The 27,861-nt window shown below is 24.3% G+C and overlaps 5 protein-coding genes and 2 long non-coding RNA genes across 9 annotated transcripts; 3 read left to right on the top strand and 4 right to left on the bottom strand.

Moving 5' to 3' along the window:
* The first annotated feature begins 173 nt into the window (after nucleotides 1-173).
* Nucleotides 174-2,145, top strand: LOC122858106 (CDP-diacylglycerol--glycerol-3-phosphate 3-phosphatidyltransferase, mitochondrial). The gene is made up of 5 exons (XM_044160794.1): nucleotides 174-286; nucleotides 349-670; nucleotides 759-1,042; nucleotides 1,126-1,841; nucleotides 1,909-2,145. Exons 1-5 carry the CDS (start codon nucleotides 255-257, stop codon nucleotides 2,109-2,111), a joined length of 1,557 nt encoding a protein of 518 aa, XP_044016729.1. The 5' UTR covers nucleotides 174-254; the 3' UTR covers nucleotides 2,112-2,145.
* Nucleotides 2,146-2,862: 717 nt separating this feature from the next.
* LOC122858207 lies at nucleotides 2,863-3,126 on the bottom strand. Its single transcript, XR_006374283.1, has 2 exons — nucleotides 3,031-3,126; nucleotides 2,863-2,942 (listed from the first exon to the last, which is right to left on the bottom strand). It is a non-coding gene; the product is annotated as an uncharacterized LOC122858207 (long non-coding RNA).
* A 745-nt stretch (nucleotides 3,127-3,871) lies between these two features.
* LOC122858188 lies at nucleotides 3,872-4,629 on the top strand. Its single transcript, XM_044160921.1, has 2 exons — nucleotides 3,872-3,977; nucleotides 4,213-4,629. The coding sequence occupies exons 1-2, from the start codon at nucleotides 3,957-3,959 to the stop codon at nucleotides 4,591-4,593; spliced, it is 402 nt and encodes a 133-aa protein (XP_044016856.1). The 5' UTR covers nucleotides 3,872-3,956; the 3' UTR covers nucleotides 4,594-4,629.
* Nucleotides 4,630-5,705: 1,076 nt separating this feature from the next.
* Nucleotides 5,706-13,722, bottom strand: LOC122858071. 2 transcript variants are annotated; one of them, XM_044160743.1, is made up of 16 exons: nucleotides 13,336-13,722; nucleotides 12,656-13,033; nucleotides 12,080-12,229; nucleotides 11,169-11,508; nucleotides 10,095-10,148; nucleotides 9,864-9,986; nucleotides 9,339-9,479; nucleotides 8,828-8,956; nucleotides 8,191-8,375; nucleotides 8,010-8,118; nucleotides 7,720-7,950; nucleotides 7,430-7,644; nucleotides 7,138-7,354; nucleotides 6,877-7,060; nucleotides 6,702-6,804; nucleotides 5,706-6,635 (listed from the first exon to the last, which is right to left on the bottom strand). In XM_044160743.1, exons 2-16 carry the CDS (start codon nucleotides 12,947-12,949, stop codon nucleotides 6,555-6,557), a joined length of 2,556 nt encoding a protein of 851 aa, XP_044016678.1. In that variant the 5' UTR covers nucleotides 12,950-13,033; nucleotides 13,336-13,722; the 3' UTR covers nucleotides 5,706-6,554. The 2 variants fall into 2 exon arrangements, with proteins under 2 accessions (XP_044016678.1, XP_044016679.1); XM_044160744.1 differs by having other exon boundaries at nucleotides 12,656-13,023.
* A 4,495-nt stretch (nucleotides 13,723-18,217) lies between these two features.
* On the bottom strand, nucleotides 18,218-18,711 carry LOC122858206. Its single transcript, XR_006374282.1, has 2 exons — nucleotides 18,491-18,711; nucleotides 18,218-18,300 (listed from the first exon to the last, which is right to left on the bottom strand). It is a non-coding gene; the product is annotated as an uncharacterized LOC122858206 (long non-coding RNA).
* Nucleotides 18,712-19,016: 305 nt separating this feature from the next.
* Nucleotides 19,017-27,709, top strand: LOC122858063 (BTB/POZ domain-containing protein 7). Of its 2 annotated transcripts, none has more exons than XM_044160734.1 (7): nucleotides 19,017-19,431; nucleotides 20,075-20,425; nucleotides 20,495-22,112; nucleotides 22,207-22,363; nucleotides 22,436-22,614; nucleotides 25,213-25,437; nucleotides 25,506-27,283. In XM_044160734.1, exons 2-7 carry the CDS (start codon nucleotides 20,094-20,096, stop codon nucleotides 25,809-25,811), a joined length of 2,817 nt encoding a protein of 938 aa, XP_044016669.1. In that variant the 5' UTR covers nucleotides 19,017-19,431; nucleotides 20,075-20,093; the 3' UTR covers nucleotides 25,812-27,283. The 2 variants fall into 2 exon arrangements, with proteins under 2 accessions (XP_044016669.1, XP_044016670.1); XM_044160735.1 differs by having other exon boundaries at nucleotides 19,295-19,442; nucleotides 25,506-27,709.
* LOC122858132 lies at nucleotides 22,483-25,215 on the bottom strand. The gene is made up of 2 exons (XM_044160840.1): nucleotides 24,484-25,215; nucleotides 22,483-23,905 (listed from the first exon to the last, which is right to left on the bottom strand). Exon 2 carries the CDS (start codon nucleotides 23,901-23,903, stop codon nucleotides 22,668-22,670), a length of 1,236 nt encoding a protein of 411 aa, XP_044016775.1. The 5' UTR covers nucleotides 23,904-23,905; nucleotides 24,484-25,215; the 3' UTR covers nucleotides 22,483-22,667.
* Nucleotides 27,710-27,861: the final 152 nt, after the last annotated feature.

Genomic DNA, 27,861 nt, shown 5'->3' with positions numbered 1-27,861 from the left:
TTTTTTATCTAAGTCGTAAAACACGAGAGAGAAAAAGAGAGAGAGAAAGAGATATTTTGTGATGAAATCAGATGAAATGATGATTTTTTTCTCATTAAAATAAAAAAAAATTAGTGAGCAACAACAATAACATTAGTGTAATGATTTGTTATAAATTAAAAATTCTTTTGAATAATATAAATCATTAAATCTCAAAACTTTATTAAGACAAATAAATTTTATATTTAATTTAACGAAAAATCAGGGATTTACTAATGACCAGTTCCATATCTGGCATTTCTAAACAGTAAGTTAAAAAAAATAAAAAAAAAAATAAACAATTAATATTATACTATTATTATATTCCAGTTGTTATCATTTTTTTGATAGCAAAAAATTACCAAAATTATTAAGAATACATTGGAAAAAATCATCTGTTTCTAACAGATTAAATTTTACAATGAATGCTGATGAAACTCCAAATTGTCAATTGAATATTGACAAGCAATATAATCATGTAAAATATCTACAAGAAACAGCACCTGGATTTCCAATTGATGCATCAAAAATAACACTAATAAAAGAGCCAAAAGATTTTTATTCGACATTATTAAAAAAATGTGAAAATTCGAAAAAAAGAATAACATTGGCATCTTTGTATTTAGGTACAGGACCACTTGAAAAGGATTTGGTAGGTTCGTATGTACAAAGTACATTGTTAACATCAAAATTTTATATTTTAAAATTGTTAATTAATTCATGAAATAATTTTTATTCAGGTTGAGTCTATGAAAAAAGCTGTTATTTCTACAAATGGAAATATTGAAATAAACATTCTCTTGGATTACATGAGAGGATCACGAGGAAAAATTAATTCACGAATGATGTTAAAGCCTCTTCTTGAAGATGACAATGATGGACCAGATAATTGTAAAATTTATCTTTATCATACACCAAAGTTACGTGGTGTTTTAAAATCTGTAATGCCTAATCGATTCAATGAACTTATTGGCTTACAACATATGAAGATATATATTTTTGATGATTCTCTTATTATCAGTGGGTATGTTTATCAACTTTTTAAATCAATGCTATACATTTAAATCTATCCAAATTAATTATTGATATTTTATTTGATTTTTATAGAGCCAATTTAAGCAATGATTATTTTACAAATCGTCAAGATCGTTATTTACTCATTGAAGATTGTAAAGATCTTTGTGATTTTTACAGCAAATTAATTAAACGAGTAGCTGAATTTAGCTTTCGACTTTTGCCTGATGATACAACAGTATTTGAAAATAAAATATCACAACATCCATTGACAAGTTCACTTGAACAATTTCGTTGTTCAGCACAGGAAAAAATTCAATCATTGTACCTTGAAGAATTAAATAAATCGAAGAAACAATTACATGAAAATTCTAGAAATGATACATGGGTTTTTCCACTAATTCAAATGGGTCAATTGGGTATACGTTATGACAGTGATATAACTTTAAATCTTTTAAAAAATGCACAACCTGGTTCATTACTAAGACTTGCAACTAGTTATTTTAATTTAACATCTGATTATTCAAATGCTCTGTTAAAAAATTGTCAAGCTTCTTGTGAACTTTTAACTGCTCATCCAACAGCTAATGGATTTTTCAAAGCAAAAGGTGTTGCTGGTGGTATTCCAGCAGCATATACTAAATTAGAAAAATCATTTTTTAAAAAAATTGAAAAACTTGGCTTGGAAAATAGAATACAACTTAGAGAATTTATAAGATCTGATTGGACATATCATGCTAAAGGACTCTGGTATACTTTACCACATGAAAAAAAACCCTCATTAACTCTAATTGGATCTTCTAATTTTGGTATGTCTTTAAGATATTTTTAAATCATAAATTAGTATTTTTTTAATACTTTTTTTTTCGTATTTAGGATATCGATCTGTTGAGAGAGATTTGGAGACTCAAATTGTAGTTGTTACAAAAAATAAAACACTTCAAGATAATTTAGAAAATGAATACATGAGATTGTACAAAAGATCAAAACCTGTTGACAAACAGACACTCCATCAACCTGACAGGATTGTTCCAGCTTGGGTTCGTGCTACAACGACATTATTTCGATATTTTTTTTAGCTAAATTACTTGTATAAATTTAATTAAATTTTGTCTTTCATAATAAACATTAATTATTATATTTAATTGCATTTTTTAATTGCGTATTAATTCATCCAAATACTGCGCAGTGTCATGCGTAAAAAAAATTAGAAAAATATATTAAGCCTTGATCACAATTGAGGCTGTTGATCCAACATTGTGTACAAACCTTAAAAAATCCGTCAGAAATTGTCAATTTTGTCAAGCAACATTGAAATATAATTGTTGAAAGCTAAATAAATTCATCAAGTTTAAATAAAATTATAAACAATGGTTCGTGTGGGAAAAAGACAACTTGAAATTGCAACTCGTTGGTAAATAATTTGTTATATTTTTTTCAATAATTTTACAATTTAAAAGTTGATTTGTTTTTGACAACTTTTTTTTTGTTATGCAATCAATTATTCCAGTCATATATTTTATCTAATAATTGTTTTTTTTATTAACAATAAATTAGGATACCAACAATGGCAACATATGGAGCATTTGCTGCTGTTACTGGATTATACTTTACTGACTGGAAATTAGTTCTTCAATATTTACCAATTTACAATACTAAATTTGAGGAAAAAAAATAGGTTATTAAGTTAATAAATGTAAACAATAAAAATATAAGTAAATTGTTCATTTAAAATAAATCATGGGTAGATTATAATTATTATTTTTCTCTATTCATTTAATTATAAAATTATTTACATTTTTTCAGTTTCATTTGACAATTTTTGTTTTTCTTCATAATCGTAAAGAAAATCTGCAGCTTCTTTTGAATTTTGTCGTTTATATTCTTTATATCTTGGTGCAGCAATTGAACTGTAAATATTAATATAATTGTTTAAAGATTAATTGTTTATTTTCACATAAATTAAGTGTATAAATTAAAAAAGTTTTAACAATTTACCTAAGTCCAGCAGCTACTGCAAGGACACCAACTAAAACTCCTACTTTTGAATTAATTATTTTTCGAATATTTGTAATAATTTCTTGGGCACTAAATAAAAAAATAAAAATATATCATTTATTAATCAACAATACATAAATAGTAAATTAATTTTTTAGGTTATAACTTGCCTCATTTTGATTGTTCAGCTTCTAAACTTTTTAGTTTTTCAATATGTTCTTCAATTAGTGGTTTCCAAATATAATAACCACTTGAGACACCAAGAATTAATGTTATGGCAATTTGGGTTTTTGTAATTCTAGATCTTCCAAAATTGAATCTCATTTCTATTGTAAATTAATCATTACAACGACTGTATTTTCATCTAGCAGCAATCGGCGGAATCACACGTACATACACTACTATGTACAGTACATATAAACACTCACAGATTTTTAAATAAAAATAGATATTTAAATCTTGTTCGAAGACAATTGATTAATTGAAAAATTATAATTAACTAATACAGATATATATTCTATTAATTGTTGGAATGAAAAATAATATGAAATTAGTTTAAATTCTAAAAGAGACTGAATAAAATGAAATTAAATTTCTTTAAATGTGCATCACGTAAATTTTGAAATAAGGTACAATCATTTATCATGCATAATAAAATACAAAAATTAATTTATAACAGCAATTACTCAATCAAAATATATTATACATGTCAACACATGAGAAACAATAATTTGGCAATTTTCAATTTGTATGCTTGATGTTAAACGTATATGGAAATTTTTTTTTCTTCATTATTTATGATGTATACTTTTACTTGATTTTCTTATAAAAAAGAATGCACGATAATTATTAAGCACAGTTGTCATACAAACTCCTTTACAATATACTGAATTTGTAATAATAATTTTATTGTTTTTTTTCGAAAAATGGCTTTTGTGATAATTCAGGTAATAAAAAAAAAAAAATAATTAAAATATTTATGTTATAAAATTTAAATATTGTATAACAAACATTAACTGTGTAAAAATATTTTTCTGTATTTCTCTGTATATATTTTATAGTAAAAATAATTTATTTTGAATTTATTAGTCTTGAAAATATTTCGAAAAATATCGTTGAATATTTACACTAAAAAATGCCAAGTAAAATAACTAAAATATTAATGAAATATTATTTTTCTAGATATCACAATTTTTATCATGTTTTGTTATAATAATGATGGTGATGATGGTTGATGGTGTTGATGAAAATTCATTGCAACCATATCTTCCAAGTGGCTGGCGTCCAACAATACGAACCCCTAAAATTCCAGCTTTTATTGGCACAAATAATTATAATTACACCAAGCCACTTGCTTCTACCACAACAACTACACAAAAGAGTGTGACAGCAACAACAATTCCAAATGAAATACTTCAAAATGATAAAAAAAATAATAAAGACGATGAAAATGATTTTGATACTCAAGCATATCCAGCTTTAGCAATTGCAAATTCATTTGCATTTAATAGACCAATTTATGTCTACACTGGTCATCCTTATTTTCAACCATATTTTAAATAATTTAATTTATTTAATTTTTTAATTTTTAAATATAAATGCAATTTTTTTTTTCATTAAAATTATTAAGAATATGTCTGTTAGTAATTTTTTAATTTTTTTCGAAATCATAACTTTTATTTTTTCATTGAATTAAATATTAAATAAATTATTTATCAATTTTTTTACATGAAAAAAAAAAAATACAAAAATTTTAAACTATTAATTTTCTAGAATATAATTTATATTTTTTCGAATTTTCATTATTTATTTAAAGTTTTATAAAAAAGTCAATGAAGATTTATTATTAAAATTTAGATACGTTTGTAATGAAGAATAGCAGTTACGTTGATATTCGGTGAAGTCATTACCTGAAAAAAATAAAAAAATATATTTCGAAACTGCACCAACTCTGGAGAAATACGAAAAAATGAAAATTAATTATAAAAAAACACTTACAACAGTAAATCCGTTGGCTAACATATAAAATTTGCGAGTGAATCTCTTGTTATTTGGCAATTTAGATGACCATGTAAATTCAGTGAAAGGAGGAGTATAATCTTTATGAGCAACAGTCTACAAAATAAAATAATAAACAAATTAAATAATTCGATGTATAATTTCATTATTAAATTTTGATGTAATTACTGTGATGGGTCCAAAGAATGTGTCTTCTTCAAATTCAATACCAAGTTGAAAACTGTTGGAGATTACTTGATTGCCCACAGTGTAAATTTCAGTATAAGTATTGCCTGATAATTTAACATTTACAGTTGACCTATTTGTCGTTAAAAATTTAACACTTTTTGTTGAAGTTGGTTCAAAAACCTTATGTACAAATTGTTCAAAATTTTCCGATCTTTCAAGAACAAAATTACCAACTTCAAGTGGTTTTTCTGATGTTACATTTACCGAGGCCTGAATTAAAAAATCATCAATTAAATTCTCATTAATGTATTATAAAATTACAAAATTTAAAAATTAATTTACCTCACAATAGCAGACCATAATCATCAATATAAAAACACGCATGGCTTATATATATTACTCGATTTTAGATGGGGCTTGTATTTGAGAAAAAAAATCACCTACTCACGTCGAATAAAATGTCTACTGACTAATAATTTCACCAGCGAAAGAAATTAATATCTAGGCTACGAGATCAATGTTCATCAATCGCCTGTTTTTTTATTTTTTTTTATAATACTGATTCTATTGATAGCTTTTTTCAAAAAATAGAAACGATAACATATGAGACGAGCGATAACATGTGATCATCATGTTCATATTAAACTTGGCAGTAAATATTTTTTTGTGTTTTTCCAATTTTTATTTTTATCGTTTTTAGCCTGAAGCGGTCAATCAATGATTTCCTTTTGATAACAAAATACATATATAATAAAAGAACTTGTGACACCAAAATTTTATCAAATGTCTTTAAATTTTACAAGAAAAAAAAGGGGACATGTGTTGGTTTTATTTTGTATTATTATTTTGAAGTTTTAATTATGATAAATATAAAATTTTAAATATTTAAATTGTACCTATCATGATGAGTCTAAAAGAATAATTATTATACAAATTTTTTATCAAACTAAAAAGCTGTTAGATAATTTTTTAATTACCTACATGAATATTGCCAAAATGGATAAGATAAAAAGTCAACCAATTGACAATTTAAATTGATTTAAAAAAGTAAAATTATTAAATTTTATATTTAGATATATAAAATAATATAACAATTCAATTATACTGCTTATTTGATTTAAATAAAATACATAATTATGCTAAATTTAATTAACTTGATAATTTAAAAAACTGCTTTATTTAAATGACAAGTCAATTTAAAATCTAAAGAGCAAGAAAATTTAAACAATATACCTTTAATTTGATTAATTAATTTAATATTTTGGTATAAAAAGATATGACTTGTGAAAATTTAATAATTCAAGTCAATCACAAACAAGTTATATAACTAAAAATAATTAATTTGTTGATGTATTATTTCCTTCATGATATTTAACTGGATATGCGAGTAAATTTCCTCTGTCCCATGTATACAACTCCTAAAAACAATTTAACAATTTAAAATATTATTAATAATTAATTAAGCATAATTTAAAAAAACAAACCTTCATTTTAGGATTGTAACGAATCATAGTTGTTTTTCTATATGGATTTGAAAATACAAGATGAACATTGAGCACTGAATTTTTATATAAATCAAGTGCCATTCTAAAAATAAATAAATAAAAATTTAATAAACATTAATAAATAGTTTATAAATATTTATAAATTTAAACATACTTAATTTCCATTGGATTTGAGGTGACATTATGTACAGCATAAAGAATTCCACAAGCAATAAACATTTCACCAAATGAATGATGATTGAGACTGACATTCCATGCTGCTTGTGGTTTCATTTGCCAAGTATCAACTTTCATTACAGCTGTATAATTTAATGGAAGGCCATATATTATCCACATACCTGTGTTAATAAAATTAAACAATATTAATTATATCAGTCAAAGCTATTATTAAATTCTAAAATTATTATCAACATACCATTTTCATCAACATCAAAATCAACATATGTATTTTCATGATCAAATGAATACAAATAATTATTTTTATGATGTATAAAATTTGGCAATTCAAGCTCTGTTCCATTATTCAATGGATTATGATTTGATTGAGATAATCCAAGATCTAATTTATAAATTGTTGGACGATCTTCAGGATTATAAAAAAATGATCCATTGTAAACAACATGACTGTTACCCTGAAAAATAATATTAAATCATGGTGATTTAATTGTTTGTTTTTTTTTGATTGAATAGTAATTAATTGATATTACCTTGAAAGGATATGGAAGTTTTATTGCACGTCCTTTGCCAGCTTTAATATCATCTTTTCTATTATATTCATAAATAAATGATGTGTTGTTACTACGTGTGATCCAAAGTTTATCAGTGATACCATCACTACGTAATGTGTCATACATCCAACAGCCATGTGTGTCATCCATGTCACCTTTAAAAACTGGCTTTCCAACAGCATCCAAAATTCCTTCTATAATTTAAATTAAGTCTATTACAAATGACAAATTTAAATAAACATTTTAAGCTTAATTTTTATTATTTTTACCAAGTTGTCGAGGTGGTAAACCAGTGTAATTAAAATTGCTAACGAGTGGTGTGATATCAAAGCAACTGTCATAGCCAGAGTAACCACATTTAATACTAGGACAAGAATCACAATTTTGTGGAGGTGGACAAATATCATCAACATCAACTTTTTTTGGTGGAGATATACCATATACTATTTCATGATTTGCACCAATTCCTTCACTACCCATACTTATTTTTTTAACTCCATCTAAAATTATAAATTATTTACATCAATATGAATTTTAAAATAATAAATATATATATTACCATTGACTATCAAAGTTCCTCTTGTTAAATCAATAATATTTTTTGCACCACAATGATATGAACCATAATCTTGTGGATTTATTCTTGTTATATTTAGACGCATTTTAAACTGAAATATATGTATTTTTTTTTTGTTAATTAAATTCTTAAATGTAATATAATGATGAATAAAATATAGTACCTTATACATGTCACGTTTATCGTATATTTCCATACGATACTTTGATGTAGTTTCAAGCATTCTTCCATCATCTCTTTCCCACCATGTCAAAGGCTCAGGAAATGCTTCAATATCACATTCTAGTATTGCTGTTCCTCCTATTTGCACTTTGATTATTTGATGACAAACACGAATAAATGGAGCAACTAAAAGGTCAAGTAGTTGACAAATATATACATATATTATTAACACTTCATGTTTACTAAATAATAATAAATTCAATTAGTTAATTAATCATTAGTTAATGAACTTGATAAACTTGAAAAAAATTATTTATTAATATATTACAAAAAAATAATTAAATATACAATATAAAATTCAAAAAAAAATATAAAAATAATTGAAATTAAATTTTGAAACTTTTAGGATAATTAAATTTTAGTGTTGTTTAAATACTAGAAATATAATTTCATGAAATTTTTGTTTAAAAATATTTTTTTTTCAACAAATATGATCTGCAGAAAAATCTCGACTTTTGTCTGTTAAATTTTAGATTTCTAATTGATTATTTCTTTTAAAAATTCTTAAACATTTAAATAATAATATTATTTTTAAAATAGTATTATTTATAAAAATTATATGTTTATATACAACTCACACTGTACTTGAAAATGAAATCTGTAGCTTGCCTGAGGTGGTACACCATTATCAGCGATACATATATAGTCACCCATGTGTTCTCTATTTACCACAGTTATATTCATAGTCTGGCCAATTACAGAAGAAACTGTATATTTAAAAATAAAAAAAAAAAACAAATAAATAGCATAACTAAAAAAATAAAAAAGACAAAAATAAACATTCTTGCTTATAGTGTTTGTTTTTATATATCAAAAATAATTTCATGTGTTTATACAACTCTCATAACATGGTAATAAATGTTTCATATATTTTTATGTTTACTTTTTTGTATATAAAATATGATTCATTATAAGTTGGAATGATAAACTTTTTGTATATCACCTGTAATGAGAGTGTGTATGAGCATCATGCCTCAATTGTCCTTGTTACATGATCCAATTATTTTAATTTAAATTATTTTCTCTCGCATCAAATATAAATTAACAATGAAAATTTAAAATAATTATTATTATATTTTGTATTTATACCATGCCAGGATCCCATGGGAATTGCTGTTCCACTTGTTTTTGACCATTGAACAACTGGTGGTGGTGTACCACTTGCTCCACATCGTAATTTTACATTTGATCCTTCACGAACAGTTATTAGTGGAGTTGGAAGACCTTCACCTTGAAAGTCATTGTATATTTTATTTTATTGTTTATTTTTAATACAATTATTATATTTGAATGATATTTATTTAATTGGAATTGTTGGTAGTTGAAATAGTTAACAGTTAAAAATTTCGAAAATAAATTTAACAGAATTTCGAAAATAAATTTAACAGAATTTCGATTTTATTTCCATCAATTTTCAGGTCATTTAATAAATATTAAAAAATACCCAATGGTTTATTTTTTGACCTGAAAATTTGATGGTAAAAAAAAATGTATTTGCAATGAAATGGAAGGGAGATTATAATTTATAAGAATGATGATAAAACTCTGCCAAGTCAATTTTAAGAACTACCCTGTAACTTGTAATCAATATATTATATATGTATGTTCACATACCTAAAATAGATGGTGGAATCAAAAGTTCATTGGAACCACTAGCATTCCAAGCACTGATACCAGGTATACCATGTTTTCCATCTTGTCCAGGTGTTCCAGGACTACCACGTTGTCCAGCAGGTCCTAATTTGCAATTATAAATATTTTTAATGTTAAATTTTCTATTATAAAAATCATCTAGATGATGTTTATAAAATAAATTAATATTTATAAATATAATTTTATTTTTACCTGGAGGTCCCATGGGTCCAATAGATCCTGCAGCACCTTTTTGGCCACGTTTACCTAAAAAATCATCATCAAAAAAAAATATATATAAAACATCTTTTTATTTTATTATTGATTTATTATTTTTATATTTTTATTATGCAATTTTCTGTTGATGAAATATTGTAAATATATTATATACAATATGATACTGTATTCATGAGAGTTTTTAAAAAGTTTTTCATAATGGTATATATATAAACCCGAGGGGATTACATTGACTTGACACTCATTCAATATTCAGCCATCATCGGCAAAGTCACTTTTCCATATTTTCAATAAAGTTTAACGTTCAATAATTTTCCAACTCGTATCACAGTCTTCGAGTAAAAATCAGGCGTTAAATTTAAAAATAAAAAAGTTAATATTTTATACGATGAATAAGTAAAAGCATTGACAGCATATTTACTTTTTTTCTTGCTCATCCCATTAGGATCCAACTTATATATTACATAAATATATAAAAGATATATATATATATTTTTTTTTTTATCAAAATTAATCATCCCTTCAATCTATAATCCTTCTCTCGACATTAAATCAAAAAATGAATAAAAAATATATATGATTTTGTTCGATAATAAAAGAATGAAGCTTTCAGCTTTTTTTTTTTTAAATTTCTATATATCATTGTGATAATATAACACACCACTATAAATACACAACAGATGTATATTTATTATTTTGTCTCTGTGCCACTTTGATTGTATTTCCATTTTCCTTTTTGCTAGATTAAAGTGGACCACATTTCTTTTCAGCAAACGGCACAATAAAAAAAATAAAAAACCACTGTTCAGTGTTTTATGGATAAAAGACATACAAGCCTTTTTGATGCTTCAAGTATTTTTAATATTCGTCATACTAAAAGCAAAGAAGCGTAAATGCCAAAAGAAAATAAATAAAAAAAAAAAATGTCTATTCAAATAACAAGAAATGTATCTCTATTTTTTTTTTAAACATTTTATACGAGACAAAAAAGAGGGGTATTGATGTAGTCACTAAAACAATTCCGGCAATAAAAATAAAAAAATACATTACCATCTGAGCCATTTCTTCCAGGTGTACCAGGTGTACCATCACGTCCAGGTTTACCATCAACACCAGCAAGTCCATCAAGACCACTTCTACCAGGCATACCATCAAGTCCAGGCTCACCAGGTATTCCATCACGTCCATCAAGACCAGGTGATCCTGTTTCACCACGTACACCTTGTTTACCAGCACTACCTGTAACTCCAGGTGGTCCAGGTGGACCAATTGGTCCAGTTAAACCTGGTAAACCTCGATCACCTGGTACACCTGGAGCTCCAGCTATACCTGGCAATCCTGGCGGACAATATTCTGCTGATTTTCTACACAATGAGTCCATTGCATCAAACTGTAACATATATTTTTATTGTTTGTTATTATGTGGATTATCATATGCAAATTCAAATAGTCACATATCAAATTGTAAAAGTAAATTGTAAGCCATGTGTTTGACATATCGGAAATCGAATAAACATGAGCTGGCGAACCGAATACATCAATCTTCATTTTATCTAGATGTATCTATAGAAATATACACAAAAGCTTTTAGAAAAATATATACAAAATCAACGGATTTAAAATGCAATAACATTTCTCAAGACAATTAAATCATAGATATAATAATCACTGAATGAAAACGATTAATCATTTGTGTTTAATCTCCCGTTATAGGTTTTTTTATTTCATTCTTTTATTAAAGCTATATATTAATACCCTTTGTTAAATCCCACACGATAGTAACTCGCGGTTATATCTGCTTCAATGAACAGTTATGATTATTCAAGAGATTAAAAGTTGAAAAAAGGAAATGTTTAATGAGTTTGAAAGAATTAAGTTTGTGATTAAATTGATAGTGTGAAGATAAGTTTTTTTTTTTTTATGAAAAATTAGGATAAAATTGATTGATAAAGTTGACATACTGGTACACGAGTATCAGCAGTTAGCCAGACCCAGCTGTCTCCAGTGCTACCACCACTTATTGGTGCAGCTCCTGCAGATGTCATATCACTGTCATTTGGTGGACTAGTTGCTCTTTTAGATTCCTTTGACTGTTGTTTTTCTTCCCTTGACTAAAAATAAATTATTACTTTATTTTTTTTAAATACATATGTAATAGAAAAAAGTATATTTTATTATGGAACTCAAAGTAAAAGCCAATTTATACTACAAATTTCAAAAAAATAAATAAATAAATGAAAAACTTGATATTTTTTAAATGTTTAAAAAAATATAAATGTTAAATTTTAATAACTTAAAAATATTACAAGAATTTATCATCGAAAAAAATGAAAGAAAACAAATATTAATTAAAAATTTTCTTCAATTTTTAATTATCGAATTATTAAATTTAAAAATATATTTTTGTATTTTAATTATGGATGTTTGTAAAATAGTTAATTAAATTTAAATGAAATTATTATTTAATAGATATCAATAAATTAATTTTATTTTATTTAATTAAATAAAGATTTGAAAATTAATTTATGAATGCTTACTCTAAAAACTTCAGCAACTGCATTATTGCCTGGTAATGATAATCCATTACTTCTTTTTTGTCTCACTTTAATTGATGATATATGATGATTATCAACAATTATTCTGTCATCAAGTTTATTTATTTTATTTTCAAGTTGACCAACATAGCCATACAAATAGGCAAAGGTAATGAATTGCAATATAAATTGTGTAAACACAAGATAAATCAACAGTTTTGTTTGCGTATCAGTGACCTTTGGTTTTGCTGAATTTGCGTTTATATTTTTTTCCATTTGTTTTTCGTTCATCATCATGGATTGTTGATCACTTGGATCACATTATCAATTAATTTATTATAATTCCATTTGTTTTATTTTCACCCAAATACCTTGTACAAACTTTATTCATTATTTTATTATTTTTTTTTTCATTTTTTTTACAACATGCAAATAAGTTATAATGACTTTATTTTTTATTTCAAATAATATGTATGTTACTTTTCAAATAAAAAATCGAAAACTTTTATAATTTACGATACTTTTTTAGAGACTCAATTTGAAAATATTATTCGAAAACAAAAAATACATCTATTTGCTCGATAAAAATAAAATTTCATTTTCGTTTTGTTTATTTTTTTTAATTAGTAATAAACATGTAATTTTTTATTTTAAATTTTAAAAAATATGTAGTTTATTTTTACCTTTATATTCATGGAAAATTTATCATTAAAATATTTATAATTAAAAATTTATTACAACTTTTCTTCAACACTCACTGTTAAAAATGAAAAACAAATATATGTTGTTTTTCAAATTTGAATAAGACAAAAAATTGAAACAATAAAATAATAATAGTATTGTTAAATAATAAATTAGTTAATATAATTTATAAATTAAATGATTAAATATTTTATTTGATTATTAATTTTAATGACCGAGTCTCGTGGTGAGTAACTAATAGCCGCAATACCCACGAGATAACTAAAAGGTTCACAAGCCAACTGGTCCATCATCAAACTATAAAATACAAACGCATGCGCGCACAATAAATAAATTTATATATCTATAATAAAATAATAAAAATCATCATTATTATATTATGTATATTTATATATCTGTATATATTAAAATAAGAGCAGCTTTTAATGAACAAACAAGAAAAACTCGTATAAATCACATGATCGAATTTCGAATAAAAATAATACTTTTGTTTATTTAAAAAAAAAAAATATATAGGACTTTTTTTTTTCTTATTTATAATACTTTTTAATATTAACTTTTTAATGACCATTTATATAAATATTTTGATATATATTTATTCATCAATATTTTTGATTTTTAAAAATTTTAAAACTACTCTTTTTTGGACTTGAAAAATAGAGAAAAAAAAAGGTACTTTTTTTGTGCAAGTCAGTATCAAAACGTATATTAAAATTAATTTTTTTTGGAGATTGATTTAAGAGTACATATAAAGTTGAAAAAACCGTAATGGTTGTAATTTTTTTTTTTAATTATTTACCTGTTTTGAATGAGTGAAAAAAAAAATTATGTATATAGGATTATTTTAATTGGAATATTTCTATCGAATAAGTATCAATTAGTGGAAATGAAAAAATAATTTTATCGTTATGGCATTGCATTGGGTGTAGAAAAGCATAAGAGTCATATAAAAAAATTTATTTAAGTGTACCTTTAAATTTATTATGCTGTGATGATATTTTTTTTTTGATATTTTTTCTATGTTTTTTTTCTATTTAAACAATAATAAAAAAAATTGAGTTAGATGATTTTTCAAGTACCTAAAAAATCAATAATTTAGGTTTTATTATTAGATTTTTTTTAAATTAAAAAACGATGTTGCCATTAATTTCTAGCACATAACATTAAATTGAATAGAAAAATTTAAGTGTTTTCGAAACTCAATAGTAAATGTATGTTTTAAAAAAATATATAATATAATCAGCTGCTAAAAATAAAAATTTGTTAATATATGTATAAAAAAAATCGATTCATTTTAAATAATTAAAAATTTATTTTTATCAAATGACGTTTGCTTTGTTAAATATTTTACTATTTAACGAAAAATTTTCACAGTAATTTCAAGATTTATTTCCATGAATTTTTCTCAATATAAAAAATTTTTTTTTATTTACAGAAAACGTTCTAAGTAATCTCTAGATTTTTCTCCGTAATTTGTTTATATTTTCTTCGTAAAATAAAATATCTCCACATTTTTTCCGCAAAAGAAAAAAATGTCTCTGTAATTGAAAAATTCAGTGAAAAATACGAAAAAATTCTTTATACTTTTTTTCCTGGATGATTTACATTCAATTTTTTTGTCAATTTATATTGTTGGTAAATCATTGATCCAATTAAGCGTCATTATAAAAATCTTACAAATTTCGTTTATAAATCTACAGAAGAGATAAATTTAAAACCAGCGTGTCGATTTAAAAAAAAGAAAACAAACCAAATAACTGCAGACAAAAGAAAAAACTTATTATCTCTAACATAAAATAAGCATTGAAAAAAAAAATGCCAAGTATTGTCTGTTAAAGAACAATATGATAATACTGCTTTTATAATGCATTCGGCATAGAAGAATGAAGAAACACGAGTGTGCAGATGAGTGATCGTGACAGCTCGTAGTTGCGAGTTCGAAATAATTTTCTATCATCTTTACTCTCTCATCTTTTTTTTCGTTTCCTGTATACATTTTTTATCATGTATATTTTTTTAATTTCAATTATTAATATTTTTTTTATCATGAAATATAGACGTCAATCAATAAAATAGTTCTAATTAATTAATATAATTTTTTATAGATTTTGTAATACTAAAAATAGACATGGTCAAATTAAAAATGAACAAAATTTCTATTTAAAATAAAAAAGGTAAGATTATTTAACTGGCAGATGTGCATTCAATTTAATGCTCAGTCAATACCATAAACATACAATTTATATTTGCAGTGGTCTTTCTAAAAATAGATTTTTTTTTTTATAAATATATATTCTGCTCACATGTGGCTTTAATCTGATCAAAAATCTGTTGGTAATATAAATGTTTTATGGATCACTTGAATATCTTGAATACCACTACTATCAACAAAAAAATAAAACGAAAATATGGAAATGAGTGCTGTGTATCACATGATAATTTATTATACAAATTTATTTCGAAAAAAAAAAAAAATAAAATAGTCTGAAAAATTATTTGAAATCAACTTGAAAAAATTAAGTCTTTTTGTCATGATTTTAGTGATTTTTTTAACACATCTCCTGATGAATTTTTCAAAAAAATAAAAAGAAAAAAAAAAAATAAGAAAAAAACTTTAAAAAAACACAAATGTAATTAACAAATGCATTTAATTTGCACAAAAAAACGCCTAAAATTTTGGTCCTATTTTTATCAAAATCACGTAATAACTAATAAGAAAAAAAAAAAAATCCTGTAAATAATGTAAACTTATGTAACGACTTGAGAATCATCTCAAAAAAAAGATCTTTTTTTAATGTTAAAAAAAGCATGCACTAGCCTTCATCATTAAAATTAAAAAAAAAAAAATTTTTATCTTTTAAAAATGAAGAAATAAAGAATTCTTGTGTGTAAATACGAATTACACTACCGAAATAATTCAAGTGTTTACATACAGAACAAGTTGTCATCCTCATTTTCTTTTAAATTCAAACTGCCTCATCTTCAAAATTTAATTGACGTTAAACATGCTGCACATATTATTAATATGCTCCAACTAATTACCTCTATCGATCAATTCCAGCTTATCACGAGTCGTTCAATAAAATAATATTTACGTTGAAAATTATTCACATTAATTAGAGTAAAAATTTTCTAGTCAAAGTACCAAATAAAAGAAAACTTTTTAAACGTCAAGTTGGACAAATAAAATGTTCAATTAATCATGTGAATAACGAATAATAATTTCAAGAATTTAATTGTTAATAATTAATTATTTATGATTCGAATCATGACAATTCAAAGCAGTAAAAATTTAAATTCCATAAAGAAAATATTCAACAAATCTCGTATAGGTAAATTGTCTCAATTAAAACGTCATTTTGTTTCAATGGGTATTAAAATGCATCAGTCTTCCAGAAAGTATCTTGAAGTAACAAAAAAAATACCTGTTTGTTAGCTAACATTTGCAGCAATTAATTAAACTAATTTTTTCATGAAAAAATATAAAGAAAATAATAATAATTACACTGACAGCTCTGTGTCAAGTTCCAGTTTTTTAGTGTGCTACAACAAAATACCTTCTGATGACTCTAAAAATAATAAATTAAATATAAAATAATAAATAAAATAAACTGAAACAAGTCTTGTTTAATTATTGAGTAATTATTATTTAATAACTAAACTTTGATACTTGACATTTAGTTGAAACATATGATGATTTTAATATCCAACAAATTGTTTATGGAATTCCATGTTGCTAAATGTTGTTAAAATTATTTTGAATCACCACGATAATTTTTCAAGTTGCACATAATGTAGCATGGAACAGCAAGAAGTCCAAGGAACATGACAACTCCATGAGCTGCTTTTTCCTGTAATTTTATAACATTAATTGGATAATTATTTTTTAGTTTAACAATTTGTTGGGTAGCTTGATGACAAGTCATTATGTAATAATGTAAAAATAATTATTAGGTATCAGACTAGATAACCTATATTTGAATGAAAAATATAAAATGTGACTTACTGCAAATGGCATTCGGTTTTGTGGAATTGTTGCCATCAAATTTGCATTTCTGACACTTTGAACTTGTGTATTTGCCACAACTCGGCTGACAATTTTACTTCCAGCAACAAACATTTTTAATATTTTTTAAATATTTTATATTGTTGTAATTCAAGAACGTAATAATAATTTACGTAATGAGAAATATTGATTTTCTCAGTCAGTTATAATCACGGTAAATTCCGGAGATTTTTTTTTTTTCCAGTTGAGAACTTTACCTGGTCATTTTTTCTATGAAATCTAGTTATTTTTTTTTTTTTTCTCTACAAATAAATTTATTAGACAATAAATCAGTAAAATAAAATGAATAAATTGAGCTATTTAATATTTAATTAATATATTAAAATTTAATATTAATATTAAGAAAAAATTATTAAAAATTATTTTGGTCATCAAGTTTCTAGCTGACCTTGAATTTGATTGGTCAATTTATGACATTGCGCACAACTCACAAAAATCCAGTTTTTCGATTTGAATTTATTAACAAAACAATTCGATTAATAACTGTAATTTTTAATTAAAAAAATATTTAAGTAAAAACAAAAAGATAAAATGTATTATAGAATGCTGATGAATTATATTTTGTAGAAGAAAATATCCTGGTAGAAATATTTGTCCGACAAAGCTCTGTTTCATATCTTGCCAATTGATTTTATTTATTTTCTAGTTTATAATATAATAATTTTATAAAACACAACAAAATTTAATAATTATTAATGTTTTTTATATTGAAAACTATTTGACACATTGACCTTTTTTTTTTGTCTTTAATTTACATTAATATTTCGAATCGAAAAATTGATATAATCTATTTTTTATTATAGTTTTTAAGATTTGATACAATATATCCTGGAACAGCTAAAAGACATACGAACATAACAACTCCATGACATGCTTTTTCCTGAAAATAAAAAATATTTATATTTAATTTTAACATAAAGTAAATTTATAGTTTAAAAAAAACAATAGTCTCTTAGAAAACTAAAGTCTCATTTACACAGCCAAAAAGAAATTATATAAGTCTTATTTTTAAAATGATAAATTAAAAATTATCATTAATTAATTTTATATATAATAAAACTATAACTTACTGCAAAAGGAATTCTATTTTGTGGAATTGTTGCCATTTTATTAGTTCTAAATTGTCCTCCAAGCCGACAAATCATTGATCCACATTTTACTGAACCTTGTATAATCTGCATGATTATTTTATTTTTCTTTGGACAATCAAGAAAATGATCAAGCTTATTCAACCAGAACAATTATACTGCAATAAAAATCGAGTGCGGATATATAACAGATGTTAAAATAGATTCAAAACAAAAACAAAAAAAAAAAGCTCTTGGGGAGCAGGGGAGGGGGTGGGTACAAAAGCTTGCAAATGTTAAAAGCTTTTTTTTTTTCTTCATTTCTTTTTCATTTTAAATATAATATTATTATTAATATTAAAATTAAACTTGTAATTATTTTTGAATAATTAAATATATTTTTTTTTCTCTTTTAAATTTTCGAAAAAAATTAATAGTTACTTATATGTTTTTTATGTTGAGAAAAATGCATAGTGATATTTGCTTAGTTACTACTAGTGAACAAGTGAGGTCGCTATATCCATGACTCTCTGTTTTTTTTTTTCTAATTAAAATGCAACAAAGTGAAAAGATTACACAAAAATTTTATCATCATCATAAATAATAACACAAAAGTCATCAGTGAAAATATGTCAAATGAATTGATAATAATGTAATGTGAACTTGTTATTGTGAATGTTTAATTAATATCAATTTACGTTTTAATAAAAAATTCAATATATTTTCAATTGATGGTGGTGGTAGTGGAACACTTTGCTATATATATATTTGTCAATTATAAAAAAGTAATATAAAAAAAAGAGAAAAAAAAATCAGTGCAAGACGAATATATTTATTGAGTAAATACATCATTAGTGTACCAAACAACAATTGATAATAATGATTGTGATGATGAATATTTTTCATCGTCGATTGTTATATTCGACATGGCGGACCAACACAATGTAAATAATATGTGAGAAAATTATAATTAAAAAAAAATAATAAAAAATTGAGTAATCATCTCTTATGAAATGCTTCAATTTTTTTTTCTTTTTTTTTAAATAATTTTTTTATTTTCCATTTTACTATAAACATGGCTGACTTTTTTTTTTTTATTATCAATTATTTATTATATTTTTAAACAATAAATACAAAAAAAAAATCTTGTCAATATGCTCTGTTTTTATTTGTTTAAATAATAATAATAAATTTGTTGATTAAAAATTTTATATTTTGACATATTTGACGAGTTTTTTTTATTGTAAAAAAAATTATTTAAACTTGTTTGTTTTTATTTGTTAGAAATCTATTTGACAGTTGTGCAAGTTTGACAGTTGTCAAAAAAATAAACAAAAACAAATAAACACTTGTAAAAGTATTGATGAAAAAAAAAGAAATTAAATTAAATTTTCGTTAGATCACAAGATGATAGTGAATGATTTGATAAAAAAAAAAAAAATGATGATAATGATTTATTAAATTCATGAATTTTAATGTGACATTGAAATCGAAATAATAATATTGAGTATTAAAGCATGACCTACTTGAATGCTTGTCCTTATTATTTGTCTATTTGTCTAAAATAAAAATAATTTAATTTTTCAGGCTTGCGTTTGGGTAAGCGATGAACGTATTTCGATTCTTGATACCGTGTGCATTACGTGGCGACGAAGAAGGTGTAGATAGAGTAGAAAGAAATTGTTGGTCTGGAGCATTGAGACAAAATAATAATTATTGTAATAGTGATGATAATAATGACAATGTTAATAGAGTTATTGAAAATGTTACTGGTGATGATGAAGATGATGTTGATGATGATGATGGTAATATCCGTATGACCCATAGAATGGGAGCATCTGCTTCGTCAAATGTTGCTGCTGTCGGAGGTGATCCGATTCAAGCAGCAAGATTATCTTCTTCAGGAAATAATACAGATCAATTTTGTATTGGTGTACGGTTAGTTGAATAAATATATTATATTAATTAAATAAATTTATTAATAATTAATTGTTTTATTTAATTTAGAGAAAGAAAAAAAAAAGCAACTGGTTTTGCTACATTAAGAAAAAAATTTATTCGTCGTCGTAGAACATCAAAAGCTTGTGATCATGGACGTGTTATACGTGAATTAGTATCATCATGGAATCCATTAGAAATAAATGGTTTATTAGAAGAATATGAAGCATTAGCAGCATTAAAAGATCTTCATGTACAAGCTGAATTAGCACGTCCACCAGCAACAACATTTAAACAAGATTTATCAACATTATATGATTATAAACATTGTACTGATGTTGATTTAGTATATCGTGGTACATGTTTTCCAGTACATAGAGCATTATTATCAGCACGTTGTCCATATTTTCGTGAATTACTTGCTGGTTGTCCTGGTTATGGTGCACGTATATGTCTTGATCTTAGAACACCAAATTTAGAAGTACATATATTTTCAGCTTTACTTAGATATTTATATACTGGTGATATTTGTACTCATGATTCATCAATTGATATTAATATATTACGACGTCTTGGTGAAGAATTTGGTACACCAAATAATTTAGAAAATGATCTTAGATATTTACTTGATACTGGTGATTATGCTGATGCAGCACTTGTATTTACATCTGATGGTGATTATCAAAGACCAGATAGTGGTAGTTCAGAATATGGTTTTAGACCAAAACTTGAATTACCATGTCATAAAGCAATATTATCAGCACGTTCAACATTTTTTCGTAATTTAATACAACGTAGAACAAGATCAGGTGAAGATCATACAGAAAGAGCATTACATATACCAACACGAATTGTATTAGATGAATCAGTTATTCCAAAAAGATATGCACGTGTCTTACTACATGCTTTATATCTTGATACTGTTGATTTATCATTAATATTACGTGGTTCTGGTTGTGGTAATAGTGCTGGTAGTTTAAGTGAAGTACAAGCATTAACACATACTGGTAGAATGCGTCCAAGTCCACTTGAAGAAGCCATGGAGTTATATCAAATTGGTAGATTTCTTGAACTTGATATATTATCACAAGGTTGTGAAGATTTAATACTTGAATGGCTTAGTCATGAATCATTATCAATTGTATTACGTTGGGGTAATCAACCACATGGTTCAGCATGGGTACATCGTCAAGCTTTACATTATCTTAGAGAAGAATTTCAAACAATAACAACAAGTATTGTATTTTATCAAATTGATCATGTACATCTTGTTAATGTATTAAAAAGTAATTTTTTACAAGCAAGTGAACTTGAAGTATTACAAGCTGTATTAAAATGGGGTGAACATGAACTTGTTAGAAGAATGGAAGATCGTGAACCAAATATATTAAGTCATACTGTACATTCAGTTGCTAGAAAAGGTATTAAAAAAAGAGATTTATGTGATATTGAATTACGTGAAATATTAAGTGAATTATTACAACTTGTTAGAGTTGATCATGTATTACCATCAAATAGTGAAATATTAACACAAGCTATTAGACGTGGATTAGTATCAACACCACCAAGTCATATGATTGGTGATGAAAGAGAAAATTTACGACCAAATGCATGGATTAGAGGAGGTAAAAGAAATGGACTATTTGTTAGACCAAGATTATTCATGCCCTATTATGAAGAAATTAAGGTAATATTTTATTAAAATTTATATATTTATATATTACATTAAAATTACATTATTTATTAATTTTATATTTATTAAAATAACAACAATTTTAAAGGGACTTGTTGAGGAGCATACTATTCAAGAAGTTGAATCAGTAAGATTACGAAGAGCTAGATATATTCCTGATATACCAGATACATTATATATGGTTGATGAAAAACCAAGATCAAGAGGAGCTGTTGGTGTTGATGTACTTGCTGCTGCACTTCCTGGTAATTGAGTTTTATTATTGTCTTTTTATTGAGCTTAATTTATTTATAATAAAAAAAAAATATATACAACAGTTCCAGATTCAATGACAATGGCGGCAATGTTAAAACGTGAACAAAAACTTAGACAATCACCAAGTTGTCAAAGAGCTACAAGTTTATCATTATCATGTAGACATGAAATTAATTGTCAAATAAGATTACGTGTTGTACGAGAATTTAATCTTCCAGATGCTGTTGCTGATTTACTTGAGGTAAATATATATATAATTTTTATTATTTATATAAGAAAAAAACAATTATTAAATTATTTTGATAATAACCAATTACGTTTTTTAAATATATATAATAATTGAATAAGTTTATCATGATAAATTTGACCTCCACCAATTTTTAAAAATGATTCTTTATTTTCAATTGTTTCTATTTTTGGAGCTGATCCTGGTATTGATTTAATAACTTGTGTCATCATTAAACATTGTGCAAGTTTTGATGGTCCACATTGATCAACTAATTGTAAAAATTTTTCATGCGTATAATCTTGAGTATAAACATTGAAAGTTTTTAATAACATTATAAATTCATTATAATAAATATTAATCATTTCATCAAATATATCACCAGTTATTTCCCAATTTGGACTTGACATTAAAAAAAATATTAAATCTTTAACACCATAGTCATAAAAACCCAGCTGAAAATCAATGATTTTCATATCTAAAATTTCATCATTATTGCCAAATTTAAACATCATATTATTAACCCAAAAATCATTGTGTACAAATGTATACCATTTTTTATCGTGTACCATTTTTTCTTCAATTTTTGGTGCATTATCAATTGTCCATTGTACCTTATCCATATATGGTTTAGCTTCATTTATATTACCCAAATCCATAACTGATTTTTTAATCATATCCATTAAACATTCTTTAGCATGTTCATTAGCAACATTTTCAAGTGCTGGTAATACTAAATTATTAAATATTTTTGGTTTTTGTTCTCTCATTGCAATAGCAAGTGCATGAAGTTTTGCTAATTTTTTAACAGCATATTCAGTTTGTAATTTTGTTAAACCAGTTAATCTATCAATCATTTTAAATCCTGAATAATTTAAATTTTCAAGTACAATACTTGCTTGTGTATCAAATACATCATCAACCAAACCACAACGTCCACCATAATATTTTGGTCCAATCCAACTATCTTCTGGATTTTTAATACCATTATCAATTTGTAATTGTATAAATGCCGGTGTTAAATCACGATAAAATACAAGTTCTTTTTTAAATGAAAATGGACTGTTGAATAATTTTATTAAATACAATGATGGTGGTGGAAGTTTAGCAACAATATGTAATATTTCATTTTTATTATTTTTCATTATTTCAAGTTTAATTGCAAATATAAGACTTCCAAAATTTTCACCAGGATCAGTCAAATATTTCCAATCTTTTTTTATTATTTCAAAATCATCACCAACTACATTTTTTATCAATGATTTTATTTCTTTCACCGGTAGATCTTCTTCCTTTTTTGACATTTCTGCAATTTCATCATTCAAAAAAAATAATAATATATTAACATCATTACATAACAAGTCGTTGTTCAAGTATTTTTTAATTTATTTAAAATTAAAGTTCAAAAAAATATATACATATTTTAAAATAAAAAACAGGAAGCTTTTATTATTTGTAAATATATAACTTTACGATAGGTCTTTGAACATTAAATTACTATTAAACTGGTTTAATTTTTTATTTTACAAAAAAAAAATAGCAGCATTCAGTTGAACGGTAATTTATCTTTAACGCAATGTATACTGCATTCCAGTGACCTTGAGTTGAAGTTAATAAACTATTTGATGAATTAATCATGCTATCAATATATATATATATTTTTTTCCCCCATTAATTTTTATTAATATAAATAAATTGATATAAAAAAATAAATAATTCAAATATAATTAATTATATTTCGAAATTATTTAATTTAAATATATTATATTTCGAAATTATTTAATTTAAATATATTACATTTCGAAATTATTTAATTTAAATATACTATATTTGTTTTTAAATTAAAAAATAAAAAACAGAAATAAATTATTCTACTTGACTTACCAAAATAATGAATGAAAAAAAAAAAAAATATTTAAAGTCTTTTATATAATTGGCTTTAACTTAAAAGCCTGTTGAATAATATTGCCTGCTTAAAATAGAATATACTCAAAGTGTTGAAAATATATTTTTTTTATTATTTAATTTTGCAGTGAGTGAGAGAAGTGTGTTACGAGTTTGCCAGTGTTAAAATGACAACTGAGACTCTGTTTAGTTGTCGCTTGACTTTGAACCCTTTATTTTTTTCCCCCATTCAATATAAATTAAATTCAATGGAATTTTTATTTCATCGACCTACTTGTTTAATTTGCAAATAAAATCCCTATCATAAATCTTATTATTATTGTATCATTATTTTTAATTATTAATTGATTTCTTTTTCTTTTTATTTTTGTCAACAAGCATTAGACTATCTTTGTTTAAATTGATATGATTTTGAATTTTTTTTCTGTTCATTACTTCAATGATAACATAATCTCATTGATTATGTGCATTTGTGTATACAATGTTTAAAGATAAATTGATGATTTTTGATGACTCTATATATCCATTTACATGGTCTGTATGTTGATTTAAAATTGAGGCCATCAATAAAAGCCACAGGCCTTGTCTCAAGTTATCATGATAATTCATTACAATTATTATCTTTTTATAATACAATCTATTTATTATATAATAAAACCAATACAATGTTTTTATAAATATAATTATATTTTAAAAAAAAAAATATAGAATGCTGCGTGTTATGGAAATGCTGATCATGAAGAAAACATAAATAGTATTGAAAATATGGAAGCAATAAACACAGCAAATATTAATGTCAACACAAATGCAACAGTTCCAGTTTGTTACAGTAGAAATATGACATTTTCAAGAACAAATTCGTCCTATGGTCTTCGACATGAGCTACCAGCTGTGGTTACTGAAGGCAGTGATAATTACAGGCTTCCAGATGAGGTAATACTATTGTTATTTATTTTATATATAAAATATTTTTGTTAATAAATATTTAATGAATTAATCAGGAACAAGATAATAATTCTTGTGGTGAAAGTCATTTGTCTGGAATAATGCCAGATGTTGCAATGGCAACAGCATCATTTGGTGCACTTCAACTTGTTGAACAACAAGAACTTGAATTAGATCTTGGTGATGGTACATCACATCTTCTTCAGCATGTTAATGGTAATAATGGTAGTGGTAATGTTGGTAGTATTGGACCTCATCATCCACTATTACAACCTCATCAACGTTCAAGACATTTTTCTGGACGTCCACCACCATCATATGTTTATCACAGATCTAGCAATGGTCTACCAAGATTCATTTGAGATACTTACACGTCCAATCATTACAAGTAGTAGTTTATTTTGTATTTTTTTTTTTTTTTAGATACGTGAAATATATATGTACATAATATACTTTATGTATATGCGTGTTTTTCCATTTGATAAAGAGAAAGAATAAAATAACGAAGAGATTATTTCTTTTTGTTATTCAATGCATGACACTAATAAGTTATTTTTTAAATAAATAAATTGAATCTTGAAATACTACGCGTTTTTATAACGACGAGTACGAATGGCTGTAATACATATTTTGACAAGTAATGATAGTAGTTAGTATAAGCTAAGGAAAAACGAAAATTATACTACGAGACTATATATTAAGCGTAAATGCTTGACTAAATATATATCAGTGTAAATCTAGAATATTCATTTGAATAAATAATAATATATTGGCCAAATGCGATGAAATTATTAATGACAAAAATATGAAATGGTATAAATATATATACTGGCACCATTAATATTGGACCAATCTAAATATTATTGCCTAAGCGTAGTGATACATATAATAGAAAAAGTTTTAAAACAAAAAAAATTATAATAATTAATGTTGCAATAATATGCATTTTTTTTCTTCCATAATATATATTTTATCTATATTTTGTTTTTATGGTTTATTTTGCTATCAGGATGTTGTTGTTAAATTTTTTTTTTACTTTTCTTTTAATCAAAATTAGTTTTTCGAGATAGAAAAAAATAAATAGCTCTTCTACTTAATTGTAATCTCTGTCGTTCTAAATATTGCTACAAGTATGCTGAGCTTGCAAAAAAAAAATTTAGAAAAGTTAAAAAAAAAACCGGTTATATTTATTTATTTAAAAATTTCACTGCCATTCAGTGATATATTCAGCGAAATTATTTAAACGAGAAAAATGAAAAACGAAAAAAAAAAAATACAATTCATTGCATTGAAATATTTTGTAAATATAAAAGCCAACTGAGGCATTGAAAATAATAATGATAATAATAGTTTAAGAAAATAATTATTTGTTCAATTTCTATTTATCTGTTTTGCATATATAAATTTCCGTGAGTACGACGTATTTGCACTTGTGAGAAAAAAAAAAAAATTCTATAAAAATTCCACAAGGACTGGTATTACGTTCAGCGAGTAGAAAATAAAAAATATTTTCATTTTCACCTTTACTATTGTTAAAAAGGTGTTTAAATTAAAAATAATTTATGTTGATTAATTATGATGCGATGAATGATTAAAAAAAAAAAAAAAAGAATTAATGATTTTAAAATACCAGTGAACGTTTGACCAAATTAATTTTTAATAAAAATAATAATGAATGGCGCAATTGTAATTTAATTTCAATTGGCATTAGATGAATGTAAAATGATTGTTTGTTGGATGGATTATTATTATAATAATATGTAAGAATTGTGTTATATACATTAATTATTATAGAATAAGTAAGTGCATACAATATATGTTTAGAAAAGAAAAAAAAAACAATTTAATCTTATGAAAAGAAAAATTTTAAATTATAGTTAATATTATTATTATTATTATTATATTGTTATATTTCGATCAGTGTCAGTCATAAGTTATAAATTATTATTAAATTAAAATGCATTTACAAGTAGGTAATAAATCTAGACTGAATAAATTAAACTCATAATTATTATTTTTTTTTTTTTTTAATAAGTATGTTCAATTGTAGTTATATCGAAAGTAACATATTATTATTTTAATGCTGATGTTATAAAAAAAAGAAAAAACAAAATTATTCTGATGATAAATTTATGCAATTTTTATTTATCTTGTAAAAAATACGTATTAATTAATAATTATATATATATATTTCATCTTGAAAAATTAAATTAATAAAATTATGAATTTATTGGTGAATTACCAAAAAAAAAAAAACTGAGTGAATATGATTAATTTCCATTTCAAAAGAAATTAAATTCCAGATTTTTATTCATTAAAATTTTTGCATATTTTCTTAGCTAATTTTCACTTTTCTCTTTCCAAGAATTTTAGGGAATTTTTTTTTGTTGGTAAAAGTGCGCAGATCTGTTT

This window comes from Aphidius gifuensis, linkage group LG5 (genome assembly GCF_014905175.1).
Source record: "Aphidius gifuensis isolate YNYX2018 linkage group LG5, ASM1490517v1, whole genome shotgun sequence".
Lineage (NCBI taxonomy): Eukaryota > Metazoa > Arthropoda > Insecta > Hymenoptera > Braconidae > Aphidius > Aphidius gifuensis.
The sequence above is the reverse complement of the archived record's forward strand: the minus strand, read 5'-3'. Positions and strand labels throughout refer to the sequence as shown.